Source organism: Ursus maritimus, assembly GCF_017311325.1.
Source record: "Ursus maritimus isolate PB19 chromosome X unlocalized genomic scaffold, ASM1731132v1 scaffold_X1, whole genome shotgun sequence".
Lineage (NCBI taxonomy): Eukaryota > Metazoa > Chordata > Mammalia > Carnivora > Ursidae > Ursus > Ursus maritimus.
Genome location: NW_024423319.1, coordinates 81665350 through 81691107, shown reverse-complemented (window position 1 = coordinate 81691107; position 25758 = coordinate 81665350). Strand labels below are relative to the sequence as shown.

General features: G+C 40.0%; 1 protein-coding gene across 1 annotated transcript in view; it reads right to left on the bottom strand.

Moving 5' to 3' along the window:
* The window catches only part of DGKK (diacylglycerol kinase kappa), a 181647-nt gene that overhangs the window by 136948 nt on the left and 18941 nt on the right, over positions 1 to 25758 (bottom strand). Inside the window, exons 2-3 of the mRNA XM_040631564.1 lie at positions 2343 to 2453; positions 475 to 555 (exon numbers count right to left, since the gene is read on the bottom strand). Of these exons, the coding sequence (XP_040487498.1) occupies positions 475 to 555; positions 2343 to 2453 (192 nt within the window). The remainder of the gene's footprint in view (positions 1 to 474; positions 556 to 2342; positions 2454 to 25758) is intronic.

Genomic DNA, 25758 nt, shown 5'->3' with positions numbered 1-25758 from the left:
GCCAAACCCTTGAATGCATCCCTTGAAAATCCTCTGTTTTCTTTGAGGCGCTCTCATCAATAATCTCAGCATAAGGTAGCTTTCACTTTAGATTTAGGTTCTTATCCACCTCATCAAAGGAGGGAGTGTCACATAGCTTGATTATCTTGATATGTTCTATGTTCACCAGGAGGATTGATTTTTTGTAATACTCACTCTCCCCACCACCCAGAAATCAGCTCAGCTTTATATCAGAGAATAGAGAATAAGGAACATCACTTCTCCCTCTCTCTCACTGGGTTGGTAGAAAATGTTTACATGAATAATCTTCAGCACTCATTTGCAATACTACTTGAAGTGGATTTCCACACATACTTTGGGATCAAAGGAGACTTGGGAAACCTGAACTCCAAAGAGGCAACACATGGGTATGGCAACCCCTCTACCCAGCTAGCTCACACCCCTACCCATTCGGTCATTTCCAATATTACTTACACAAAAACTATGGCAAAGATTTTTACAGCTGCTTTCTGCCAAGGCGACCTGAGACAGATCAATTGTTTCAAAGTGTGCAAACTGGAAAGAGATAAGAGGGAGAAGGAAAAAAACATCTGGTTAATAATGTTAAGAGACACTAAAATGTAAACACACACACACACACAAATAGGCATTTTTGGCAGTCATGAACCAATCATTTGTCTGACTTAAGTGCTAGGATTTATTTAGCATCATGATTTTTGTTGATATATCATGTGACATACAAAAACCAAACCAAACTAAAACAAAACACAACTCTTCCTAAAACTCTTATGTGGATTTACCGGAAGGCTTAGGTGGTTCAGAAATATTCAAAACTAAGGGTTTATGCTGGAGAAGATAATGGGATATGGTCTAGCTAAGGGCCTACTGGAGCAGATAGGAGTTATTAGCTCCTATTTTATCAGCTGGCAGCTTTTGACTTTGTTGCTAGTCCTATCCAGTTTGAGGCCTGTGTCTCCTTATATGTTGGCTATAATAGCTAATATCCAGCCAGCAGCAAGAAAAGCGGTACTATGAATACAGAGAGGGCTGGCTTCACTGGTATGCAGGCTGTGCGTTCATACAAGGCCCCATGTGCTTAGTTTAATGCTCTGCTGTTACAATCTTGACATTTTTAATAATATCATCTTTGAACAAGTTTTGGAAATGAAGCACAATGGGACAATTGTTCATGAACATAAGCAGAGGAGATATGCACGATCTGCATATCCACCCCATGTCCCGTCCTCCATTTGCATTCATAATGCCCATTAGTATAGAATTCCAGTGGACCCATGATGTGTGGGAGTTCAATGAGACTCAAAGCAAGTACAAGGTAAGCATGTTACATCTATGATTAAGTAAGGGAGCTTATAACCCTGAGAATCCACACTTTCTGTAGGAACTAGAACTTGCCTCAAACACAGAAAAAAGCAATAGTGTTCTAAGAAATATGAACAACCAAGGCACCCTATTGTGTTCTTTCTTACTTATGTTACTTCCCTATATTGGCCCATAATTTATGCTGAAAATGATAACATTGAAGAAAAGGGAAAGATAGAGCAGCCCATAATTCCTTTTCCTTCTAGTCAGGGTGTTGGTAGAATGTATAAGTTCAAGATGTGAAATAAAAACAATTGAGCTGGTTTTGTATACTGGTGAGAACAAAATACATATGTGTGTATGAGCTACTAAATACGAATTATATAATTTTGGTGGTTTTTCATATGAGTTAAATGCTTTTATATTTGCTTTTAAAACTGGCATCATTTACATCAAAAACCGGGGATGTACTGTATGGTGACTAACATAATATAATAAAAAATCATTATTAAAAAAAATAAAATAAAATAAAACTGGCATCATATAATATATAGATGAATGGCAAAAATGCTAATAATTTAAAATTTTATTTTTTCTTAGAATGACATTAAACAACAAATAAAAGATGCTATGACTAATCATTTCATTATATTTTAATGTCTTTAATGACATTTTTTCCTTGCTTTTTTAAATAAGGGGCCCTGCATTTTCATTTTGTACTGGGCACCACAAATTGTGTAGTTGGTTCTGATGTAGAAGCTAATTGAGGAATCTATAAAAGGTAAGGGAGAGAGAATAGGGAAGGGAGAGCAAAGTGTCCCCCATTTGGCCCAAAAGGACAAGTTAAAGGAAAAATAGAAGATCTCAACTTCTACCTTGATGTTTGCCAATATGGCTTTACCTATTAGCCTATTTTCCCTCACAAAACATTCCCTGGCAACCCCAACCCACTCACCCAAATGACAAGATTATATAGATATTCTACAGAATAAGTATTCTATATATCCTATATATTTTCTTACCGCGGGATGGTGTGCAAAACAGAGCCTTTGTCCTCGAACCAGAAAATACCTAAGTTTCCATCTCTTGAAGGAATTACAGTTCTTCAGCAGAGGTCCTTCCTTCAGTATTTTCTGAAAGATAAAAGCATAATGTTGAGTAATTAGATGAATTTGCAAGACCATATCACTTGTTCTCTCAGTTAAGAATATCAGGTATTTGGAAGGCTCTATCTCTGTCACATATCTGAGAAATGGCCTGAAAGCCAGACAAAAAAACAAGGAAGTTAGTTCAGTCAGAAAAGGAGTTGGTTAACCTTGGAAAATACATTCAGGATGATATAGGCTCTAAGTTCCTTAGGATATTTGGCCCAAGAACCATGGAGAATATCTCCACTGGTGGTAGGGGGTGGGGGGAGGGACATAAACACAAAAATATAATAACAACATTCCTAGGAGAGGATAATTAATAGGGGAAAAGGCTGCCTTCAGCAATGGCAGGTTTTCTGGAAGGCCCCAGGTTGTAGCTCTAGACCATTCCTATCAGTTTTAGAAATGTTCCTTTTAGAATATTAAGGTGGATCACATCCCTTCCCTGCTCATGAGACTCCAATAGCTTCCTAACATTTTAAAAACCAAATCCAAAGTCTTTACCATGACCTTTAAGAGATTTATGATCTGGTGACAGAGAGAAAAAGGTACCGAAAAGGACTACCTTCTGATTATTTTCTTTATGTGTCTCATAGTCTGGTCACTTTTTCGCTTACTTATTGAACAGACTGACTCTAACCAAGAATAGAATCTATTTACTATTTTTACCTTGAGGAAGTTCCTAGTTGCATTTATAGGATATAAGCCAACATACAAGATTGCCATTTGGGAGAAATATTCACATCCACAAAGCTGGAACCAAACCCATACTGAATGGACAAAGAGCCAGAGTTGGTTTAAGTCACCAAACCAAGGCTCTACCATGAACTCCATCCATAATCTAAATTAGAATTCACCACTGAGTGGTTGTAGAAGTGTTTTGCTTGGCCTACCTAGTGTTTTCCCATTTTTAATTGGTTGATAGTATTTAAAAGACAGAAGATTTCATAGAAAATTCAAGTTTCCTGTTTCCTAACAAACAAACAAACAAACAAACCAAAAAACACAACAGAAAATATGGTAACAATGTGAACCTATATTCTCACATGGCAACAATCTGCTGGACCAGAGTAGCAGCTGCTCCCTTCAGATTGGGGTGTCTGACTCTACCCGGCATTTGAACTTGGGACCCTGATCTAAGCAATGCTTTGCTACCCCTGTTCTCCCAAATATACACACATCTATTACACTCTTTGTTCAATTCTCTAACCAATAAGATAGTATTAATAGAACCTCTGTATGTCAATTGTAAAGTCAGTTCATGAGGAAAGTTCATCTGAGTCCTCTTGATAATTTATGGGAGTTTCAAGGTTATTATAATACCCTTGAGATGCTTACAAAAGAATGGTGTGAAAGATTCAAGACAAAGTGAACAGTAAGATCTTGTGGGAAGGGGAAAGCTGGCAGGTAGAGTGAGAAATTATATTTAAATTGTTGAAACTGAGTCACCAATGAGAAAACAACTTTTCTAAGCATTGCAGTTCCATCAGTCTTTCCTTTCTCTGGTCTGGTGGCTTACAGTATATACTTTCAATGATGGTATTTAATTTTCTGTATCCTAACTTCCTCACCTCTGTGCCATATATTCTTCCACACTAAGTCTTCATGATACCTAAGCAGTCATATTATCCCTTTCTGCTAAAGACTAAAGTTCAAAATTTTTAACTGCTCCAACCACTGAAGCCACGGCCATTATTTCTGCCCCTTTCTCAAGTTATTCTACTCTGTCGATTATTAAATGCTTCTCATACTGTTCTTATTTTTGTCATATACAGTGTTCCCTGTAATAGCTCATTTTACAGTTTTGGGGTGGATACTTTTCCCTTCCCTCCATTTTCAGTTTAGAGCTTCCCTTCACCTCTTTAAAGCCTCCCTTAACTTCAACTTTCTTCTCACTGCTACTGCCATACCTAGCTCTCTTCTCTTTCTGTTCCTTTCAGGGATGGCATGATGGGATGAGGTAGTAATGAGAAATGAGGAGGGGGATTTGTTCCTCCAGAAGATTCTCAGAACTCTGGGCTTTCTGGCCTTCAGAAAATTCTCAGACCCTGGTGATTTGGAACATTGAAATAAGTAGAATTCAGCCTCTTCTCCCTAGCTGCTTCCTTCCATCAACTCTTAGTAATAATCACTCTTTAATTCCCCTTCCTGGTACTAAAGAAATGTTCTCTTTTCTTCTCTTACCTGTGCCTTGCTAATTAATGACATCCTGTTATCCATCCAAGGACACAGTGAACTGATTAATTGATTAATTAATTAATCTATTAATCTGAGAACACAACAAGTCATCAAAACCTTCATTTCTCATTCCATGAACCTAGCATTTGTCATAGCCAAGAAAAAGGGGGGGAAAAGACTTTGTGGTACATGTATCATTGGATAGAGTGCTTCATTCATATTCTCTGAGCTTCTACTATGGACGACTCCACATTTGGCAGGGTGCTTTGGGGTAGCTGAAGAAATTGCAGGCACATTCCCTGCCTCAAAGATGAGGATAGTGGGAGTAGAGGAGGAGGGACTGATAATTCATGTAGAGAGACACAAAGTTATGTGGGCTCGGGGAATTATTTGAAAGAGCCTTGGAGGCTTCATGCTTATTGCTCCAAATGTTTACCTTCTGATTCAAATGAGGGGTTCCACCAAGACAGTGGCTATCTACTCATATATCATGTCATTGGGTACACCAGCCAAATCACAATGATCACCTCTCTGTCCCATAGTATTAAACTGGTCACTTTGAATGCACAGCTTTAAGTACAGGGCTATCTAGTCTAGATCCATAGAAGGCTGGATGGTAACAAAAGGCTCATCAAGACCTAGTAGGGGAACTGGAGAAACCAAGATCTGTTGCTACTAAATTCTGGGTGATTATTATGACTGAATGCTGACCAGTGTTACCAGCTCATTCCATTTTTCAAGACAAGCTGGCAATATAAGCTAAAATCTGTGTGAAGTTTTGTAAATTTGAAATGCTAGCAACTAAGTTGCTAACTAGTAAGTTTTTAAAAAAATTGTGAGTGCCAAACAAAACATGTATTCAGGCCAAAGTCCACCCAGAGCAACCAGTCTGTAATTTCTGAACTATAACTATTGTCACTTTCTCTAGAGGACAAAGTGAATTAAGTGGTGGGTATTTCTAGTGTCAGAGGAGATTGCAGTGTATGAATTTAGTTTGTGAGTTAGGATCCTGCGTATGAGATATATATTACCATGTTGGGAGCAGATAAATGTTGATGTGATTTATGTATAGTAGGTAGGAAAGTTAGAAGGCCATAAAAGAGTTTCTTAAGTTCTAAACACAGACTCTATATCATCAACTCTGAACTTCTATAAATATCAAAATCTGGGTTGGAAAAAGGTGAAGTTCCTGCAGTTCCTTTCCTTTTCAACTCTGTCCACCTTTGGGAGAAACTTACCTATTAACCCAATCCCCCTGTTTTTAAATAAACCACTTTTTATTTAAAACTTAATAACCCGCCCCAATTTGAACAAGCAGAAGCTAAAAATCACTCAATCAACAGGTTGTCTCAAGTCAATAAAACATGTGCATGCAAACAAACCTTTACCTGCTCAAGGCCTCTAAACCTAACAAGGATGTGAGACAAAAACTGGAAGGAACACACACACACACACACACACACACACACACCCTGCAAAGGGAGGCTTTGGAAGAAGAGCCCTTGTATCCCATGAGAGGATTTGTACACTGTTTCCCAGTTCCTGGCAGCTTGCAGATAACATCATCTCATTATCCTCCACCACAACCATGCAGTGGTACCTCCAATTTCCAGAAGGTTAATCTGAGGCTTGGGTGTTTTCTGTTGCTTTGCTCGAGCAACCACAATTACAAAATGCTGGTGGGCTCTATGCTCTTTGCACCACTCTGCCCGTGACAAGAAAATGGGGAGTAACTGATTAATTAGTATGCACACCACAGAGTGAACACACTAATCTCCAAAACTTTGTCCTGAAGACAAGATCATAGATATCTAAGAATTCAAAGCTGTTCTGTGAATAGCTCTGAATACTCAGTACTAAAACTGTTAATGAGCTTCCCTCTAAGAGGCAAATGGTAATCCATAGTGGGCAAGAGGGGAGTTCTCCTGTCTTTTTAAAAGTGTCCAGGATTGACTAGAAGAGTAATGAGAATTCACATGAATACAGCACTTTGGATTGATGAAGTGCTTTTACTTTTGTTATTGAATCTTTTCAGCAGCTCTTTGAAGTAGATAGTGAAGGCATCTAACTCAATTCTGCCCTATGAAAGATAACCTGAACTTCAGTTTAAGTGGCTTGTCCATATATTTTTATTTCTAAGACATTATCGAGATGCTTGAAATTTTTCCTCTCAAATAAGATTGTCAATGTTTGTTTTGCATTTCTGAGATTTTGCAGCGTCTTGGGGTGAAAATATTTGTCAGAATAATGCATCTCTAATGTTACTATGAAAGGCAATGAGAAGTAGGATTCCATATGTGAAATTTTTCTTGGTGGCCACCGTTACAGGCATACAACTATTTCATAAAATGGAGCACACCCGTAATCCTTTTGGTTCAAGCTGCCACACTTCTGTGGCAATGTTTTGATGCTGCAGATAGGGAGAAGTTAGGAAGGGTCATAGGATCCTTGTACATACTGAAATGCCATGTGACCCACCTGATGCTTCTTTCTTTCTTTTTTTTTTTTTTAAGATTTTATGTATTTATTTGACAGAGATAGAGACAGCCAACGAGAGAGGGAACACAAACAGGGGGAGTGGGAGAGGAAGAAGCAGGCTTCCAGCAGAGGAGCCCGATGTGGGGCTCGATCCCAGAACGCCGGGATCATGCCCTGAGCCGAACGCAGACGCTTAACGACTGAGCAACCCAGGCGCCCCCCACCTGATGCTTCTTAAACCAGAACATACTGCAGGTAAGCCTCCTACTCCTTCCTGCCAGTTCTATCTGACATTAAAACAGAAACACTGCAGTGTCTACTCTTAAACTCTCAAGGTTGGCTGTTCTGTAGTGGGAGTGAGTGTGGTGTTGAGTTCAGGTACCACAGAGATGGATCAGCTTCATTCAAATCCAAGAATGCAGGACTTATCAAAGCATAGGTAATTCAGGTTCACACAAAATGTCTTTGCCTAAACTGTAGCAGCCCTTGCAGAGGAAGCTAGCGCTTTGGAAAGCTCTGCTTCAGTTTCCTTTCAGGTCTTCTTTGATAAGCCAATCTCCATTATTCCCAGAAACTCTTGCATCCTGGCACAGATGATCTCTCTCCTTGATGCTCCACAACTCAGCATGTACAAATTAATTGCCAGCAGTGAGGGTAAGCATTTCCCTTGCCCCATATTTATTAAATATCTTCTATAAAATATCTCAACAGGGTCTATAAAGCAGCCCAGTGTCCTATATATAATTAACACCTGCCTGCTGCTTAATTGAGAAAGGGCAAGTACAGCTGCTGCTGTGACCTTTTTCTATGCTCCTCCCAAAGCTGTGACTATCTGCTACGTCTGTTTTTCTGTGGCTCAGTGGGTTTTTGATGGGTGAGGCTTTACGCTTTTTTTTTTTACTCTTTCCTAGAAAAAGGAGCTCTTATTACATAGCCAAATTGAATTCCACCCCCAGCCAATCAAAGAGTAGGCAAGCATCATGACACGTACCACTACCTGTTATTAGCTGGCTGCTCTTCTGTTTTACTTTCTCATGCTGATCTTGGGACGGAGGTGGATTAAGTTGGGGGATGAGTAGGTTATCACTCTTCAAGTGAGAACTGGACTCCTACTATGAGCACAGCTGGGGAAGCTAGTTTCATCTCTATGGCTCCTTCAGTCTAAAAACCTGGAACATCTCTTCTCTTTGCTTTGGGGGTGGAGGTGATGGGAAGAAAGCCATTTCCCAAAATGGCCTGCCAAAGTTGATTCAGAGCAACAATGTTTGATTTGGTTAAAATGCAACTCTGGGTGCTTTAGGCTTTAAACAAGGCCAGACCTGATGTTTCACTGAAAGCTTTACATTCCCCAGAGTCCTGTTGACATGGCAGGAGTCAGACAGACTGGCTCCAGCATTTACTAGCTGTGTGACCTTGGGCAAATCACTTAACCTCTCTGAGCTTCAATTTCCTTGTCTTGTTAGATGAGGCTATCTCACAGAACATGTGCCTGCCACTCTATAAGTGTGAGTCCCTTCTGGATGGTGGAGGCAGGGGCTTGTGCCACAGTTTTGTTCACCCCACTATGGGGAGATTTCCTCTTGGCACTAGCAACCCTGGCTGGCTACAGGCTGCAGCAGAAGAAGGTAAAGGTGATCAATTGTCCCAGTTTTCAATTGCTAAAACCAGGAGAGTCATGGGAAAACCAAGATCTGTTGGTCACCCTAACACTGAGGAGTCAGATCTTTCTACTGCTCAGGTCTGCAGGGACTATAGCTGGAAATCCCTCACACCACTTCCTGTGCTGAGGAAGAACTGTAGGTGATCATCCATGTCCCTGTTCTCTATTAGTGAAATAAAATAAAGTTGAGAATGGTGCTATATTTTTTTCTGAGTAGCCAAAAACCTTAACCAGCTCCTCACATACCATTCAAAAGATATTTTACACACATGCACAAACATACATACACATATTATTTTGCATTCACGTATACAGTGTTATGTTTCTCATTTTCTATGCCTAATTTATCATGGAGTCCTTTCAACATTAGTACATATGGAGCTGCCTCATTTCTTTTTATAACTGCATAGCATTCCACTATATGGATGTAATGTGATTTACTTAAATAGTCTCCTGTTGGTGGAAGTGGTTTAAAATCTTATTCTATTACAAACAACACTGCAGTGACTTTCTGTATATACATGTCATTTTGCACTGGTGTGAGTACATTGATAAGATAAATATCAAGTGTTGGTAACTTTAAAATTAGTCTACTAGGACCATAAAGCCTAAACACATATGTCTTCTCAAATCTCTCTGCTCTCTCTCCCTTTCCTTTTTCAATTATTGGAGTTTCCTAGGAAGGGTAAGGACCACTAATTGCTTGGGGGTTGGGGAGGAGGTGAGTAATTTGGACCCAGGCTGACAAAGTGCAGAAAACAGTAACCTGGCTCTTGATAATTGCCCTGGGACCAGCAGCAGCCAGGAAGGGGGAAGAGCTCAGCTGAGCCCTCCCAGACCTACACGCAGATTTGAATGCTGGTTTTGCTGCATTCAACTGTGCAGACTTGAACATGCTATTTCACTGCTGTAAGGAACCAACAACTTAGCTGAGGGTGGGGATATGAAGATGGGGTGTATGTAGTTCAAAGTCTGTGCTCTTGCCACAAAATTGCCTTTTAATTTTCAGAGCTAACCTTGACCTTAGCAATGACTAATCTTCTCCCTCCTTACCCTGTTAGAGATGATGAAAATAAGGCCCTAAGAGGGACTGTACTTACGCAAGTCCAACAGAAAATTAGTGGCAGGACCAGGACTGGGGCTTCAGGCCACTCTATTTTAGTAGTGTGGGGAATCTTCATTGACTTTAGTGGGAGCGAAGGTGCCCTATAACCACAGCCATTGAGTTTGTTCTGTATTGGAAGTGCCTCCTGGAACACGTGCATAGTTTTGGGGGCTCTAGCAGGATAACATGGAAAGGGATGCTAGGAGACCAGCAGGGAGATAGCTTGACTCTAAGAGCTGGATCAAGAGGAAAGGTTGGATCAGAGCTTTGGAAGTTTGGGGAGAAAAGTGGCTTATGGTAAGGCAGAAGGTTGGCCTTCCTCTGCAAATGCAGGGAAGACTAAAGGTGTCGACTAGGGAAAAGATTGTTTTTGAGCCTTGGGAGAATCAAAAGCTTAGAAGCAGGAAATCCAGTGAAAGGAATGGTGTGAGTGGGAGCTTAGTGGAAGACTCCTGTTGCTACAGCACAGTTGCTAATGGTTAGAAAAGGAAGTTCAGTGATCACACAAGGTCCCTAAATGAAAGATATCAGAGAATTTTGTACCCTGGTCTTCAAGTTAACCAAGATCACAGAGACCAGGGCACAGATTATCTACTGCCACCAACTTATAAGGAATGACTGCTTCCCCCCCACAAAAAAAGGAATGACCACTTCCAACTGCCTTATTCTCTACCCTCTCACCTGACCATCAGCTACCAAAGATGGATATGTTCTTCTGTGGGTGTTTCTTCTTGGGGACACACCTCCCCTGCTGCTTCCACTCTGGGATCCCACCACCAAGCCACATGATATCCTAACCACCTCCTATGAGACCAGTGGTTCCTGTTCTGACTCTGGTGATGTCCTCATTGAAGCAGCCAAGGCAGTGATTTCTTCTCTAAGTTTCTCTTCAACCATCCCCCTCCAGAGAAGGAGAGCTGTTTTTGGCTGACAAATACCTGCTATTAGCCCTTGGTTTACATGCATTATCTCATTTAATGCCCACAGTAACAGTCCTGTAAGGGAGGTGGGGAAGTTGAGGCTTAGAGAGAGGTTAAGTGACTAGTTCAAGTCATAGTAACCTGGGTCTATTTGACTCTACTGCCTGTCCCCTCCAAATACCAAGCATCTACAAGATGGTCACCATGTTCTTGCTTGGGTGTCAGGCCTAACCTGGGAATCACTTTAGTCCACGTCTTCACCCAATAGGGGCCATTATTTCACCCAATAAGAAAAGCCATGGGTTGGTAATGTCTGCAGATTCCCCACTAATTTAGCTGGAGTAGACCATGTACAGCAAATGATTCACAAATGGGGAGAAAAAAATCACAATCCTTTGGAGAGGTGCCTGAAATATCATAATTCTAAATTTTGCATATTTCTATACTTTGTAACAACATGCTATACCATACCTAGAAGCTCTTAAAGCTGGGGACTTTAGCCTTTAGAGGTATTTTAAAATGCTTGCAACCTAGTGCCAAAGGAACCTTGCAAACATACAACTATGTAGCTCATTTGGCTACAACTCACTCAAAGAACAAAGCACTGAAGACTCAATAGATGCTTTCCGTGCTTTGGTCTTTATTAAAAATACCTGTCTCTTTCCAGTCATGGCTTCAAATGTCTCTCATAATGTGGGTGTGATAAGCCCATATTACCTAACCATGTAGTTGGGGAGTTGGGCAGATTGCCTTATTGGCAAACTGGCCCCATGTAGACAGCTATCTGAAGGCATGCACAGGACCTAAGAATACATTTACTAGAAGGTCGTCTTGGGGGGCGCCTGGGTAGCGCAGTCATTAAGCATCTGCCTTCGGCTCTGGGCGTGATCCTGGCATTATGGGATCGAGCCGCACATCGGGCTCCTCTGCTGGGAGCCTGCTTCTTCCTCTCCCACTCCCCCTGCTTGTGTTCCCTCTCTCGCTGGCTGTCTCTCTCTCTCTCAAATAAATAAATAAATAAAATCTTTAAAAAATAAGATAATTGTTTCTTAAAAGAAAAAAAGAAGGTCGTCTTGGGATGAAGTGGTTAGATAATAGAGGGGATGTGTGAGCTTTCATTTCTATTTTTTCTCAGCTTTATAAAGTGATGTTGACAAAAATCATGAGGTTGGTAGACAGAAATGGATGCTAGAACCAGTTGGTTCTGCTTGCTTCTTACAGCAGTAGTGGTCTAGGGAAGATGAAATTCATTAATTCATTAGTGCTTCTGTGCGTGGGGGAATGGGAGGCATGTGTGCATGTTGGGTATGTGTGTGTGTGTGTGTGTGTGTGTGTGTGTGTGTGTGCGCGCGCCTTGTCCACTTTGCCCCACCAGTGATAGGTGAGAGCAGGAAAAAGGACTTCAGGGGTGGGATTGACTTCAGGGTAGGGTAAGAGACAGATCCATGGGAGACTTCATCCAGCCCCAAACCTGTGGATACCTTAGCTGCCTCTGAGCAGAGGACTCTGGCTGAGCAAAATTGCCTCACCTGGAGGCAATGGTAATTTGAAAGCCTACCAAACATGGAGGGAGACGGGAGGGGAGAGCTGTGATTTGAGGAGACACTAATTTGTCAAGGAAGATATTATGTTGTGGGCTTTGGTTCCAGAGGAATTCCTGGCCAGGTAACAAAGCTGAAAAGCTGTGCCGAAGAAGGCCACAAGGGACAAGATTCCTTAGCAGTGGTGGTAGTAGTAGTAATAATAATAATAATAATAATAATAATAATGGTAATAATAATGTGAATTGCTAACAGTTGGTGAGCCTTTACTATGTGGGAAGCACTGTAAAATCATGTTACATGGGTTATCTCATTTGATCCCAGCAACAACCCTAAAAGGTAGGTGCTGTAACAATCCTTGTTTTATAGATGGAGAAAACGGGGCTTGGGCAAATTTCCCTAGTAGGTTAATAAATGGCAGAGATAAACATCTCTCTTGGAGTTTTACAGGACATGGAAAACCAGTTATTCCCTCAGTGAAAGAAAAGAAACGGTTTAAATCACAGGTCCCTTTGCAAGTTATACCCTATTCTATGTCATTTGACAAAAGGAGACAGGATATGGGGGGAGATTCGTGGTGTGAATCACAGCTATTCTGTTCAGTTTTGGTTTTGTTTTTAATATGAAATGCTGAAGTAATTAAGGTAATAATAATTGTTTAATTTACACAGCACTTTATCAGCTATAAAGATCTTGAAGATTCTCATTTGACTTTGAAGACAACCCTGAGGTAGGCGAGGTAGATAATACTACTGGCTGTTTTCCAATGAAGAACACTGTGACCCAAGGAAGGAAGGAAGTACCTTGCCCAAGGTCACTATGTGGTAAACTAGCCTCCTAACTTCCAGTACAAGGCTCTTTTCACTGTATCTCTACATTTTCTGTTTTTGGTGTTATTTGATATAATTTTAATTAGTCGTCTGTATTTTCAAAGTCTAATTTCCCCTTCTCATCCCTTTTCTTCCATCCTGCAGTGTAACTCTCTACCGTCACCTGGGCCCAAGGGGAAATTCGTCTCTGACCTGAACAGCTCCTGGTAGCAATAATTAAAAAATTAACTTGGCCATACAACTACCACACAAAAACATTCTATAAGGATCTTACTAGAAAAGAGCGCCACTGTTACTTCTGCCTCCTCCTCCCAGGAGCCACTTGCCACAGCCTGTTCAGATGCTTTACCCTACGACCTCCCAGTACCCTTCTCATAGTTTTGGACCTTCGTTTATTTCCCTGTTGAAACACCAACCAGATCTGCATCCCTTTCCAACTTCTCCCTGCAGACAAACATCTGGTAAAACTACACCCCCATCTCTAACCAGGCTATATTTAAGGGATTAAGACTGCTCAACTTCTAAATGGCTACTAACTACAGTAATCAAATTCTAACACCCACTGGCCAGGGCTTAGAGCAAGGCTGACTGTTACCATCTGGATTTTGTGCTGCTCAACTCTTGATAGCCTATCCAGAAAAGTACAAATGCACTAAGGGAGAGGGAAAGTGAGAGAGAAAGGCTGAGATCAGTGGTCTTATAACTCAAGCTGGCAGGCCTGGAAAGGGTGAGGAAGAGAGGGATAGAAAAGAAATAAGAATAAGATGAGCGTGTTATATTGGAGGAGCGGCTGGGGATGGCAGCGATCATTCAAGGACTTGTACATGACAAAAGATGCTTGTTTTCCCACCAATGATGCATAGGATTCTCACTGGTCTTGGAGCCATCTCTTAGCCACCATTTCATTAGCTCTGAGATTGTGTCCTAATCAATGTGTGCAGCTCTCTGCTCAGAGTTGCTGGGGAGAATGCAGCACTGACTAAAATGGGAAGAGAAGGGTTATTTGCTAAGATCTGGGGGACAGCTAGACCTGAATCCCACAAAAAATAAACAGTGGGCAAAATTGTCCTCTGGGAGGGTGAGGGGACTGACCTTTAATTGGAAACAGGGCCTAACAAACCAGATTGCTTAAGAAAGGGGAGGAGCAGGGGAAGTGGCGGGGGGAGTCCAGTGTGAAACAGACTAATAGCAATAAACAAATACCAAAATTGATACACAGAGAAATGTGAAGACACAGCTAATCCCTCTTGCCCCTTCATCTCTTCATACATATCATAAAAAGTAATGTACTTGTTAAATCTGTAGGTTGCTTTGGGTGGTATGGACATTTTAACAATATTTGCTTTCCCAATCCATGAGCATGGAATATCATTTCCATTTGGTTGTGTTGTCTTCAATCACATTCATCAGTGTTTTTTAGTTTCAGTGTACAGGTCTTTTACCTTTTTGGTTGAGTTTATTCCTAAGTATCTTATTACAGACACAATTCTGATATCCACACCTTTTCTGAAGTGTCCATTCTGGCTTGGCATCCTGCTAGTCATATTATATACATTAGTACTAATATAACAGAACTTCCAGGTAAGTATTACTGGCTTCATATTACAGATAAGGCACTGAAACTCAGAATGGTCAACAACTTCTCGAAGATCAAACATATTTACAAACGGGATGACTGTCAACCCAAATCTGTCTGATTCCAAAGCCTAGACACATTTCTACTCATTATACTGTACGCATTGCCTCTCTTTCCTGGAAAGTAAGGGTTGATTTGAGGTGAGAGAGAGTATAGTTTCCAAAACCACAAGAGATCTGAATGATCCAGGTTGGGAGTTTTCAGAGAAACATTTGTACATAGGAGTGATATGGGCAACAATATAGCACCTGGGAGAGACAGTGGGCATAATGGACTCTGAATTCCATGGAGTTTGGACTCCATCAGTAACCTGCTATGTGAGCAAGTCATGTCACTTCCCCAAGCTGTCATATCTTTGCCGGGAACTGCCGATAAAGACGCTAACATTTGGCATTGTTTCATCATGGGAAGACCAAGACATAAGAGACAAAACTATTAATATTGCTCAGGTCTGTTGCCATAAAGTAGCCTCCCACCAAATTAAAGATGGCAAGGATAGCTCCTGGACTCAGGAATAGAAATTATTTCAAAACTGAGGAGGTCAGAAAGGCAACAAACCGCAGCACAAAACTCTTGGTAAATCACAAATAAGGCTGAGTTGTAACTGACCAGCACGGTGCCCAGAGTGCCACAACTTACCCATGGTATGTACTTGATGAATGTATATAAAGTGAAATTGAGTGCAGGAAAAAGACACCTGGAGAGAACAACGAGAAAGGGTATTCTTGAATGTTCCTATTAATTGGCTCCTAAAAGCCACTTGTTACTGTAGGAAACACGTGAAGATTTTTACATTTTCAAACACATATTTAGGCAAAAGCCAATTAAGTATACTAAAAAGGAGTATAGATTTTGGAGTCAGATAAACCTGGATTTGAAACTTGCTCTGTCACTTATTAGGTGTGTGTCCTTGGGCATGGAATTTAACTTATAAACCTCAGCATTTTCATTTGCAAAAACTCATATAATGACATTGAACTCTTAATAAAGATCAAGAGAATACAGGAAAGTGCTACGTATAAATTCAATACTTATTTCTTCTTTCCTTCTACGGATGTGGTGGTAATATTTTTTGATCCCTAAATTGGAACACAAGGCTTAACACTTAACAAAGTGTAAGTATATATGTGGTTGCAACAGGATACCGGGGGTTCAATTTGAAATCAGTGTTTTGCCCCAAATTTGACAGCATCATTTACATACTAATATTACAAACCCAGTGGGTCTTTACTACCAGAGGTTAGGGTACTATTCATTTTTAAAGATCAGTCCATGTGAGCACACACACAGACTCTCTCCCTCCCATGAGTAACAGAGCAGGGATCACTGGGAAAGGAAACAAAGCCTATAAATAGAAAATCAAACTTAAGCCTGTAAAGGAATTTGTGCCTGCTGTCCCCATACAGATACTCATAGTGCTGGGACTTTTGAACTTCTCCCTCTGCCAGAAGACAACCTAGAGAATCAGAAGAGCTTCTGATTATAGGGATGAAGATTTAAGGTAAGTTAAGAGAAATGTTCTACTCAAGTCTGGAAGAGAAACCAGTGTGGAAACAAGTGGTGATTAGAACAGCTAGGATTAGTGAACCCAAGTGTTTATCTCTTTAAATTTAGCCCATAGACATTTCACATCTAATCTTCTCTAATGTTTACATTGAAACAGCAAGGCAATTTTTGAAGGACCAAAAGGATGACTGAGTTGAAAACATCCTCTTCTGTCATATTCCATTAACCACAACTATGGGAAATATAGTTTCAAGAGCTGCTATAATCTGCCATAACTAAGGTACCTCCATTTACCTGGTGGCAATCTATTCTGAGAGCATATTCTAATTCCAAGCCAATTATGTAGAAAGAAATGACTAGCTTTTAGAGGTCTGACCTTGTAAACTCAAAACTAGTTATATGATATAAAGGTAAGTATCACAAGACCATTTCCCACAGAACAAACAACTGAAAACAGAGTGTCATCACACCAACTAGCACCACCTATGGCTTTACTGGACAGTAAAGTCTACAGCTAGCTACATAACTTCTGCCAACCTAAAGCAAAAATTCGAATCCCTACTTTGCCATTTATGTGTCTTGGGCTTTCAAGGGAAGTCTAAATGTACAATTATGGAAACCAACAAATGCATCTTCTCATTTTATCTGTGTACCTTTCAAAAGCTTAAGATGGTTAGAGTGGACATCATAGTCAATAAACCCATCTCCTTGTTCATGGCTATATACTTGTAACTATATACTTAAGCTACCCCCTCCAAATGGCTCTTCTTTACTTTTCTTAAAAGTTTCTTCTCCTCCTTTTAACCTGGATGCAGAGAAAGGAAAATTTTGTTCTACTTAACTTTCAATTCTACAGGAGCAACTAGAGATTTGCTCAACCACCATGAGACGAGTGGAAAACTAAGAGCACTTTTAATGCTGAGAAGTGAGTGTAGAGTAGGCAGAGATTGCCCATGCCAATGAACTCTCTCTGGTTATTGTAGAGAAATCAGCTATAAGAAAACACTCTGTCTACCTATAACCTCTGTGCTTTTCCTGATGGGTGGAACTTCTACTGTGACATTCCCAACTGATGGGCTTTTTATGATTTCTCCAGGTCTTTCTCACCTGGAAGCACGGTAAGACTTTTCCAGGCTCATTATTCACTGATGTTTTAAAATCACATGGTTTTTAGCCAGGAGTAGCACCTAACATAATGAAAAATAACAAGGGAAATGTAACCTGAAAACTTCATAAACCTTGAATAAATATGAAAGGGGACAATCTTACTGACCCCCAAATATGTAGAGTATATGCACATACCATCTTCTCATTCAAGGACTCAGAGGTGGATTGGGACGCTCTTTGGTCTATCTCAATTTCCTAATTGAATCCCACGTATACAAGACCTTCAAAATGCATGTTCAGAGGTAAGAGGACATGTTGATGACAGCTTGAAACAAGGGTGGGTATATGGATATTTGGATGAAAGAAGGTGGTTCTGGAGTGAGTGGATAGGAGAATCAAAGAGAAAAATGGTAGAGGAAAAGATGTCAGTGAAGGGTATCAGGAAGACAGAATTCAGTGTGTAAAACCTTTTACTGTATGAGGAAAAAAACATCAAGCATACATTTTCAATGAAGCTTACAATATTTTCTACACTCTGCCTGATTTATCCTTTCAGCATCCTACAAAGGCAATGAGGATGTAGGATATCATCTTCATAACTCATTGCTTCAACAGGTACACTTAGAGTGCTTTTCCTTCTCCAAGTTTAGGTGTGATGAAATGTCATATTTTCTCAATACCATTTAAGAACATCAAAGTGTTTTACAGATTCTGTTCAGTTTATATTACTGCCACTTACATGTGCTTTTTTTTCAGAATATGTATGTAGGTATGTATCAGCTTAGGTATAAACCTTTTGGGAAGTAAATAAATACAATCATACCATTTTCCTGGGCTAAAGTGTTTTCAGGGTCTCACAAAGACAATTTAACAAAGGATCTTGAGAAAGTCCATTGATAACTTTCTTTATTCTCTTCTTGAGTTCTCAAGTCTAATGCAATCTACAGCCCTAAGAAAGGCTTCTTTTTTTTAATAAAGATTTTATTTATTTATGTGACAGAGAGACAGCCAGCGAGAGAGGGAACACAGCAGGGGAGTGGGAGAGGAAGAAGCAGGCTCCCAGCAGAGGAGCCCGATGTGGGGCTCGATCCCAGAATGCCAGGATCACGCCCTGAGCCGAAGGCAGATGCTTAACGACTGCGCTACCCAGGAGCCCCCTAAGAAAGGCTTCTTGAATCAAAATGCTTAATTAATTTCCTCAAGGGTAAATGTCACAAGACCATCTCACCACATAACAAACAACCTAAAGCAACTAAAAGCTAAGAAACATGTGAAATACATATTTTTCAAGTCTCAAGGCAGTCATTCTGCCTTAGTTGGGTACTTTGCTTGAATCAAAGATGAGATGTCATCTATTTTCTGATTGGAATATGGAGTTACTGGGCTTATATAACCATATTTCAGCGAAAGTATAAAACACACTCTAAAAGCCAAATATAAATATATTTTGATTAGTCATGCCACAACTGAGGAACAATTATTATAAAATCCTAAACGAAACCCTATGAAATTTGTCAATTACAGCTTAACGGTGGCCTGTAAAACTCTGGTTTTAGCTGTGTTCAGGTACCTCCCATTTTCACCATCATATCCCTACACTAGAGAATTAATATCTTTTTACATTATAGGCTGTGCTTTTTAAAATATAGCATGCTATGTTTAGGCACAAAAAGATAGAAAATTATTTTTAATACACAAAATAAAGAAATTAAGTATGCCCTACATAGAAAACAAAATATACAGCATCCAAAAAATGTTACTCTTGTTTTTTTTAGACATTTAAAAAGTTTTTTGAAATAATTATAAATTCATAGGAAGGTTCAAAGAAATGTACAAGGAGGTCCTGTGCACCCTTCACCCACCCTCCCCCATGTTACCAGCTTGCATAATTATAGCACAATATCAAAAGCAGGAAACTGACGTTGGTACAATCCATAAAGCTTATTTGGATTTCACCAGTTACACATAAACTCAGTGTGTGTGTGTGTGTGTGTGTGTGTGTGTGTGTGTGGCTCTGTGCAATTTTATCACAGGTATAGCTTTGAGTAAACATCATGACAATCAACATATTGAACTGTACCATCACTACAAGACTCCCTCATGCTACTCCTTTATAGCCACTGCCTCTGCCCCTCCCATCCCTAGCCACTGGCATCCACAAATCTGTTCTGTTTCTATAATTTGTTATTTCACAATTGTTACATAAATGGAATTATTCAGAATGTATCCTTTTGAGATTAGCTTTTTAGACTCAGGATAATTTCCTTGAGGTTCATCAAAGTTATATTGCTGAATAGTATTCCATGGTATGCATGTACCGTGATTCGTTTAAGCATTCATCCATTGAAGGACATTTGGGTAGTTTACAGTGTTTGGATATTATGAATAAAATTCTGTGAATATATGTGTACACATTTCTACCTGAAAATAAATTTTTACTTCTCTGGAATCTGTGCCCAAGAGTGCAATTGATGGGTTGTATGGTAAATCTATTTTTAGTTTGAAAGGAAACTTCCAAACTATTTTTCAGAGTGCCGGTACCATTTTCCATTCCCATCAACAATATATGAGTGATCTAGTGTCTTTATATCCTCTCTAGCATTTGGTGGTATCACTAATTTTTTATTTTAGCCATTCTAATACACATGTAGTAACATCTCATTGTGGTCTTCATTTGCAATTTCCTAGTGGCTAATGATATTGAATATTTTTTCATGTACTTATTTGCCATCTGTATATTCTCTTAGATGAAATGTCTGTCTATGTTTTTTGCCCATTTTCTAATTATATTTTTTTGGTTTTTAAATACTTCGATTTTAGAGTTCTTTATATATTCTAGAAACAAGTCCTTTGTTGGAAATGTGATTTGAAAATATTTTCTCCCAGTCTATAATTTCCCTTTCTATCCTCTTAATTAAGTCAAAGAGCAAAAGTTTTACATTTTAATGAAGTCCGGTTTATCAATTTTTACTTTTATGAATCATGCTTTTGGTACCATATTGTTATATGCCTATTATATAACACCTTTGGAGAAATATTCCCCGTGAAGTTCTTTCTGCTATCTTTTATACCTTTGGAGGCTTTTACGTGTGTGCACCTGACTGGCCTAACTAGAAGAATTTGAACTTATTGCTTGGCATAATTACGAATGTATATGTACTACTATGGAATCTATAGAAATATAGCTCCTAGTGCTGAGTATAATGCTACAAAAATATATTATCTAGGGGAGTTTATTTATTATCTCTAATGTGAACAGGGTAAAAAAAATAGCTCATAAAGTTACAACTCCTCTTCAAATTATACTGTCTTCTATTTAGAAAAGCTAAATAGAGAAACATGACTAGTATATATACAATGTTATATAAATCTGTGAAATTTATACCTTGAAAATTATGTGGTCATATGAAGGCAAAAAATCTAAAGTCTAAAATTCTTTAGCTCCTAGGAGAAACAGTATATGGTTTTACAGAAATTGAGATTTGAGGCCACTGTACAACAGATGCTTGACATACCTACCTTAGTAAGATAACATGAATGAATTTCAGTAAAATGGAACTCACAGCAGGACACTGGTTTTAGGTGTTCCATATAAGGACCATCAGAGTCCATGAGTTTATATTGCCAACCACTGACTTGTCATTATCCGTCCTTAAAACTTAACCTGGCTTGAGGTTGAGCTAGATTTCTGATACCTTGACTTAGTTTGTACCACTATTTGACCAATACCAGTTATTTGCACAATAACCCTTTAAGATCAGGGAAAACAGAGAGTCCAAGTGACTTGCCTGGATTCCTGGTGGTAAATTCTCTCAGAGTCAGGAATGAGCGGGCAGTAACCCAGCTTTCTGTATTCTTTTCGGAAATTCCTCAGGACATAAATGCTGCTTTCTTCCAAAAGAGTGACTTAAAGGTGATCTAAAAATAACTTAAGTACTGAACAAACCACCTCTGCCCCAGTCTACCCCCAGATAAACATGGTAGAAAGTTTATTTGAAACCCTTAAGCAAAAACATCAGCAAAGATACTTTGACCCTCGCTTAAATGCAATATAAATAGATCTCCAGCCACCTGGACAACTCAAGTGCAAGAGCTATTTGTGTGGCATTTGCAAACATTGAAAGAGAAATTAGGCATCTGGCAGGGACTATGTCCTTATTTGTTGTTCTTTTTAACCTTTTACCAAACCTCCTTTCTCTTCTATCATCCCATCCCCAGTACCTCCATCTTACAGGCTCTAGCCCAAATATCTTTTCCTAGATCCCAAATGTCTAATCTGAAATTGGGCTATTTGATCTTCTGAGAACTTCCCAAAGAGTTCTGATTTGAATTAGTCCTTTTTGTAATCAGCCTGGTCTGCTTGGGGACATCTGGGGGTGGGAAATGTTTTCTAAACAAATTGTTCTAATAATTCTCCTGAGAATGCCCCTCATAGGACTTGACTAAAAAGTACAATGCCGGACTCCTACACAGAAACACTAACTCCCACTGGTAGGAAGAGAAACGCACATACAGCAGCAGGGGCAAATCCATATGAATGTGTGTAAGTATACAGTGAGCCACAAATGGACACAATACACAGAGGAGATGAAGTAGGGGATGGTGAGCTTCCAAATATATTCTCCTGTTCTTCTTATGGTCTGTAAAGTCTGTATAACTATCAAGGGTTCATAATTAACATTGGATGACCAGCATCCCTTAATAGTGGTGACTCAAAAGATCAGGCACCTACTATGAGACACTGTGAAAGGTGCCCCAACAGTGAACCGAACTGTATGCCAACAAAAGCTAAGGGCTCCGTCCTGCTCCCTGACCTGGAATTCCCCTTGTAGGATTCCCTAGGAATAATGGTCTTCACTATCCCAGAGGGACTGCAGGGAACTGTGAAGTTGGGAGGAATGGGGAGGTGCCTCTGTATTCACACCATGGCAAAATAATTGTCAGGATATTAGAATTAACTGAGTGGTATCTTTACCAATAGTGAGTCTTAGGTCCTTTTCTTCTAGAGCAGAGGCAGGGTAAGGTGAAGGTCATTGTTGTCAGCCTACAGCCTCAACAACCTGCCAACACTAGTTTGGTTTCTCTTTAAGAATATCAACTTCCTTCTTGAGGGCAAGAAGTCCAAGCTCTGGAGTATGACTAGCATGCTAAAACACATGATGACACCAAAATTCAAGAACCATGTACCCCTCAGGATGGCAGCCCAGGTAGTCATCAGAAGGGAGATAGAGGAAGTAACAGCATCTGATATTTACTCACTTAGAGCTTGCTTTCCTTCCACTTTCTCCTTCCTCAAGCAGAAGCAAGGAAAGGCCTGCCCAAAGGTGATGAAATCCCCAAATGCCCCACCAGTAGTCATCCCACAAAGAAAGTGTCTGCTGTGGTGGAAGCCTCAATTAAAACAGTTAAGACAGAGTTCAATAGCAATAGGACTAGAAGACAGTGAGGAGAGAGAAGGCTGACTGCTACTTTGTTCGCCTTTCCTCCCTCCACCCCAGAGTTAAAAAGAAGCCACATGCAGAGAACAGATACACTTTGCCTCTGAGCAAAGAATGCAATGGGTCATACACATATCCCGATTACCAGGCTTCTTATAAAGAAAAGCTAATAATAAAGCACTCTGGCCTTAAGATCTGACCTGGTTCACAACCACCCCAGTGCTACCATTAATGTTATTGGTATGATGCCTGCCCTTGCTCAGACACACGTAGAGTGCAGAAAGATTCAACAGCTCCTACAGTGAATTAAAGCTTTCATGCCTGACTTCTCCAGCTACACTACACTTTTCCCATAAAACTCCCTCTGGCAGCCAAGAGTCAGGTCCTAGGATTGACTTTAGCCTAGAAAGAATGACTAGGTTTATATGGTGTTTTTTCTTTTCTTTTTCTTCCTCCATTCCCTAAATCCTAGAAATGTGTATATGGACTTCTGATTTTTGGACTTGAAAAACATGGAGAATTGTGTCCTTCATGCTGTGATGTGGTACAGGTGTGAGTGATGACGAATCATGTATACACATGGCTGTCAATAATTAGTGTGGGAAAACTCTCTAAACACATGGAGTATCCACCTCATGGCAGATGTTTTGCATACATTTGCAGCAAGATTAGATTTGGCTCAATATGTAAAAAGATATTCTGCTTCTGAGAGCTCCTGATGAGGAACATACACTCTCATGTTCTAGAAATCCAAGGCCAAGTCACGCTATGTTTCAGAGTGTTTTGGAAGCTTCTTTTTATCCTCTAGGCTTCTGATGACCTCATCTCATTGTATACTGGTTGTTGAGTTTCCAGCTTTCATTTATAATCCACACAGTGCCAACACAGGTTAAGTGAAGGTATGTTGGAAACTCAGATGTTGCTGCCCTGACTTTTTGATGCTGCCCACCTTTGGGCTTTAAGTGGCAGATTTCCACTGACTGTCATCCACGCACAGAACTTGATCCTGTTGCAGGATGACACATAAAAGGGATTAGCTTTATGCTTCCCAGAAGTGCAGTGCTGCCTCTGTACTGCCATTTATAATCATTTGCCTGTCTTCTGAGGTGTGTGCTTAGCAAACACAACCATTTAACCACAGCAGTATCTAAATGACTTTCCCTGAAATTCAAAGGTTATTTTTAAACTACTGAGTTTAAGAATTTCCCAGAGGGCAAGAGACATGCTCTGCCATGAACCTCCTCCATGAAATCTCAAGTCTACTTGGCACTCAAAATTAAATACCCAAATATGTCTTCATTTCACCTAATGATGGAGAGTTGGTTATACATGATGTCGTCCATTACAAGGAGCCTTAGGATCTTAGAGACCTTGTCAAAGCAGCCAAACTCAATGTCAGAGCTCAAGTCTCTTAATAGTAACAAATGTTGTTGTAGTATCAGTGCATAAACAGAATAGCCTTATTCCCTCCACGTCTTCTCATGGCTAGAAATCCATGTATCAGACATGTGCCTGAGGCAGAGATTGTGTCTGCCATGTTTGCTATTCTGTAACATCAAATTACAAGGTAATACAAGGAAAATATAGTTGTCAGTATTCCTTGGTAGCAGCTTCAGAACAATTCTTATCAAAAGGGGTGAGGGAAAGGCAACACAAAATGATTTTCTTCTCTTTCTTTTTTTAAATTTTCTTCTCTTCCTAGGTGAAAAAAAAAATGATAAAGGGGGCTTTGAGATCTAATGGCATTTATCTAGTCCTCCATCTGAAGGGAAAAATCCTATGTAGGTATTGAATTAGTACTTCTACTATCTACTTAAAAAAGTCTCCCCAAGAGAGCCTCCAAGTCAAAAGAGCCTCTTTCAGGGCATATGTTTCTGTAGCGACATCTTTAAAAGTTGGCATAAAGTTAACAGTAGACTTTGCAAGTTCTCATTCTTTGATCATGAAAGTTCATCATCATTCTTGATGATTGAAGGAAGATCACTCAAGTGTTATCGACATTCTTGCTAGAGGCCAGCAAAAATTAAATTGGTGCCAATTCTATGTGCCCTGGAGAGATACATACATACGGTTCTTGGAGGAGACATGTGAGCAGTCTCTGCGCAGTAAGATTCGTTGCACATCAGCAGCACTTGAGATAGACTAGGCACTTCCAGAAGCCACTGGGCAGCGTGTGCTCTGTTTTCTTGTTGCTTCTGTAAGTGATATTGGGCATCAAGATCCCGCCCTTGAATCATCTGTGCATCCTACTGTCAATGCCTCTGGGTTTCTGCCAGTTACGCTTAATTTTGCCATATTGGTCTGACTGGTGCTGGATAAACTACTTGGTCCTCTTTTTAACAATTTTGAGCTATACAAGGGTTCTGAGGTGGCTATAATACCGAATAGGGCATGGCTGCCACCTCTGCAGGTAGTGGCAAGGAAAACCACAGTTACCATTTTTTAAAGAACCAACTAAGTGCCAGGCACTGTACTAAACACTGGATATGCCACTGATCCTTAGAACAACCCTACAAGGTGGGAATTATTAGTCTCATGTGTGAAATGAGAAAAGTGAGACTCAGAGAGGTGAGCCCAAGGGTCTTTGCCCAAGGTCACAGAGCTAAGAAACGACAGAGCTGGGATTTCAACTCAAATGTGTCTGACTTTGAAGCCCACTATATTATACTGCAATTCTCATGGTTAGTCTCACACCATCCCCTCTGCAGGTAGAAGCAGTTCTTAATAACTCCATTTTATACACAGGGACATTAAGGCATGGGACAGAGAAGTATTATACTAGGATCTAAAATATTTTCTCTTCCACATAATCCAGACTTCAAAGGGAGGAAATGAAATTAGGGAATTACCCTTCTTCACTGGGCTTGTACTATAGAAAAATCTCCACCCAG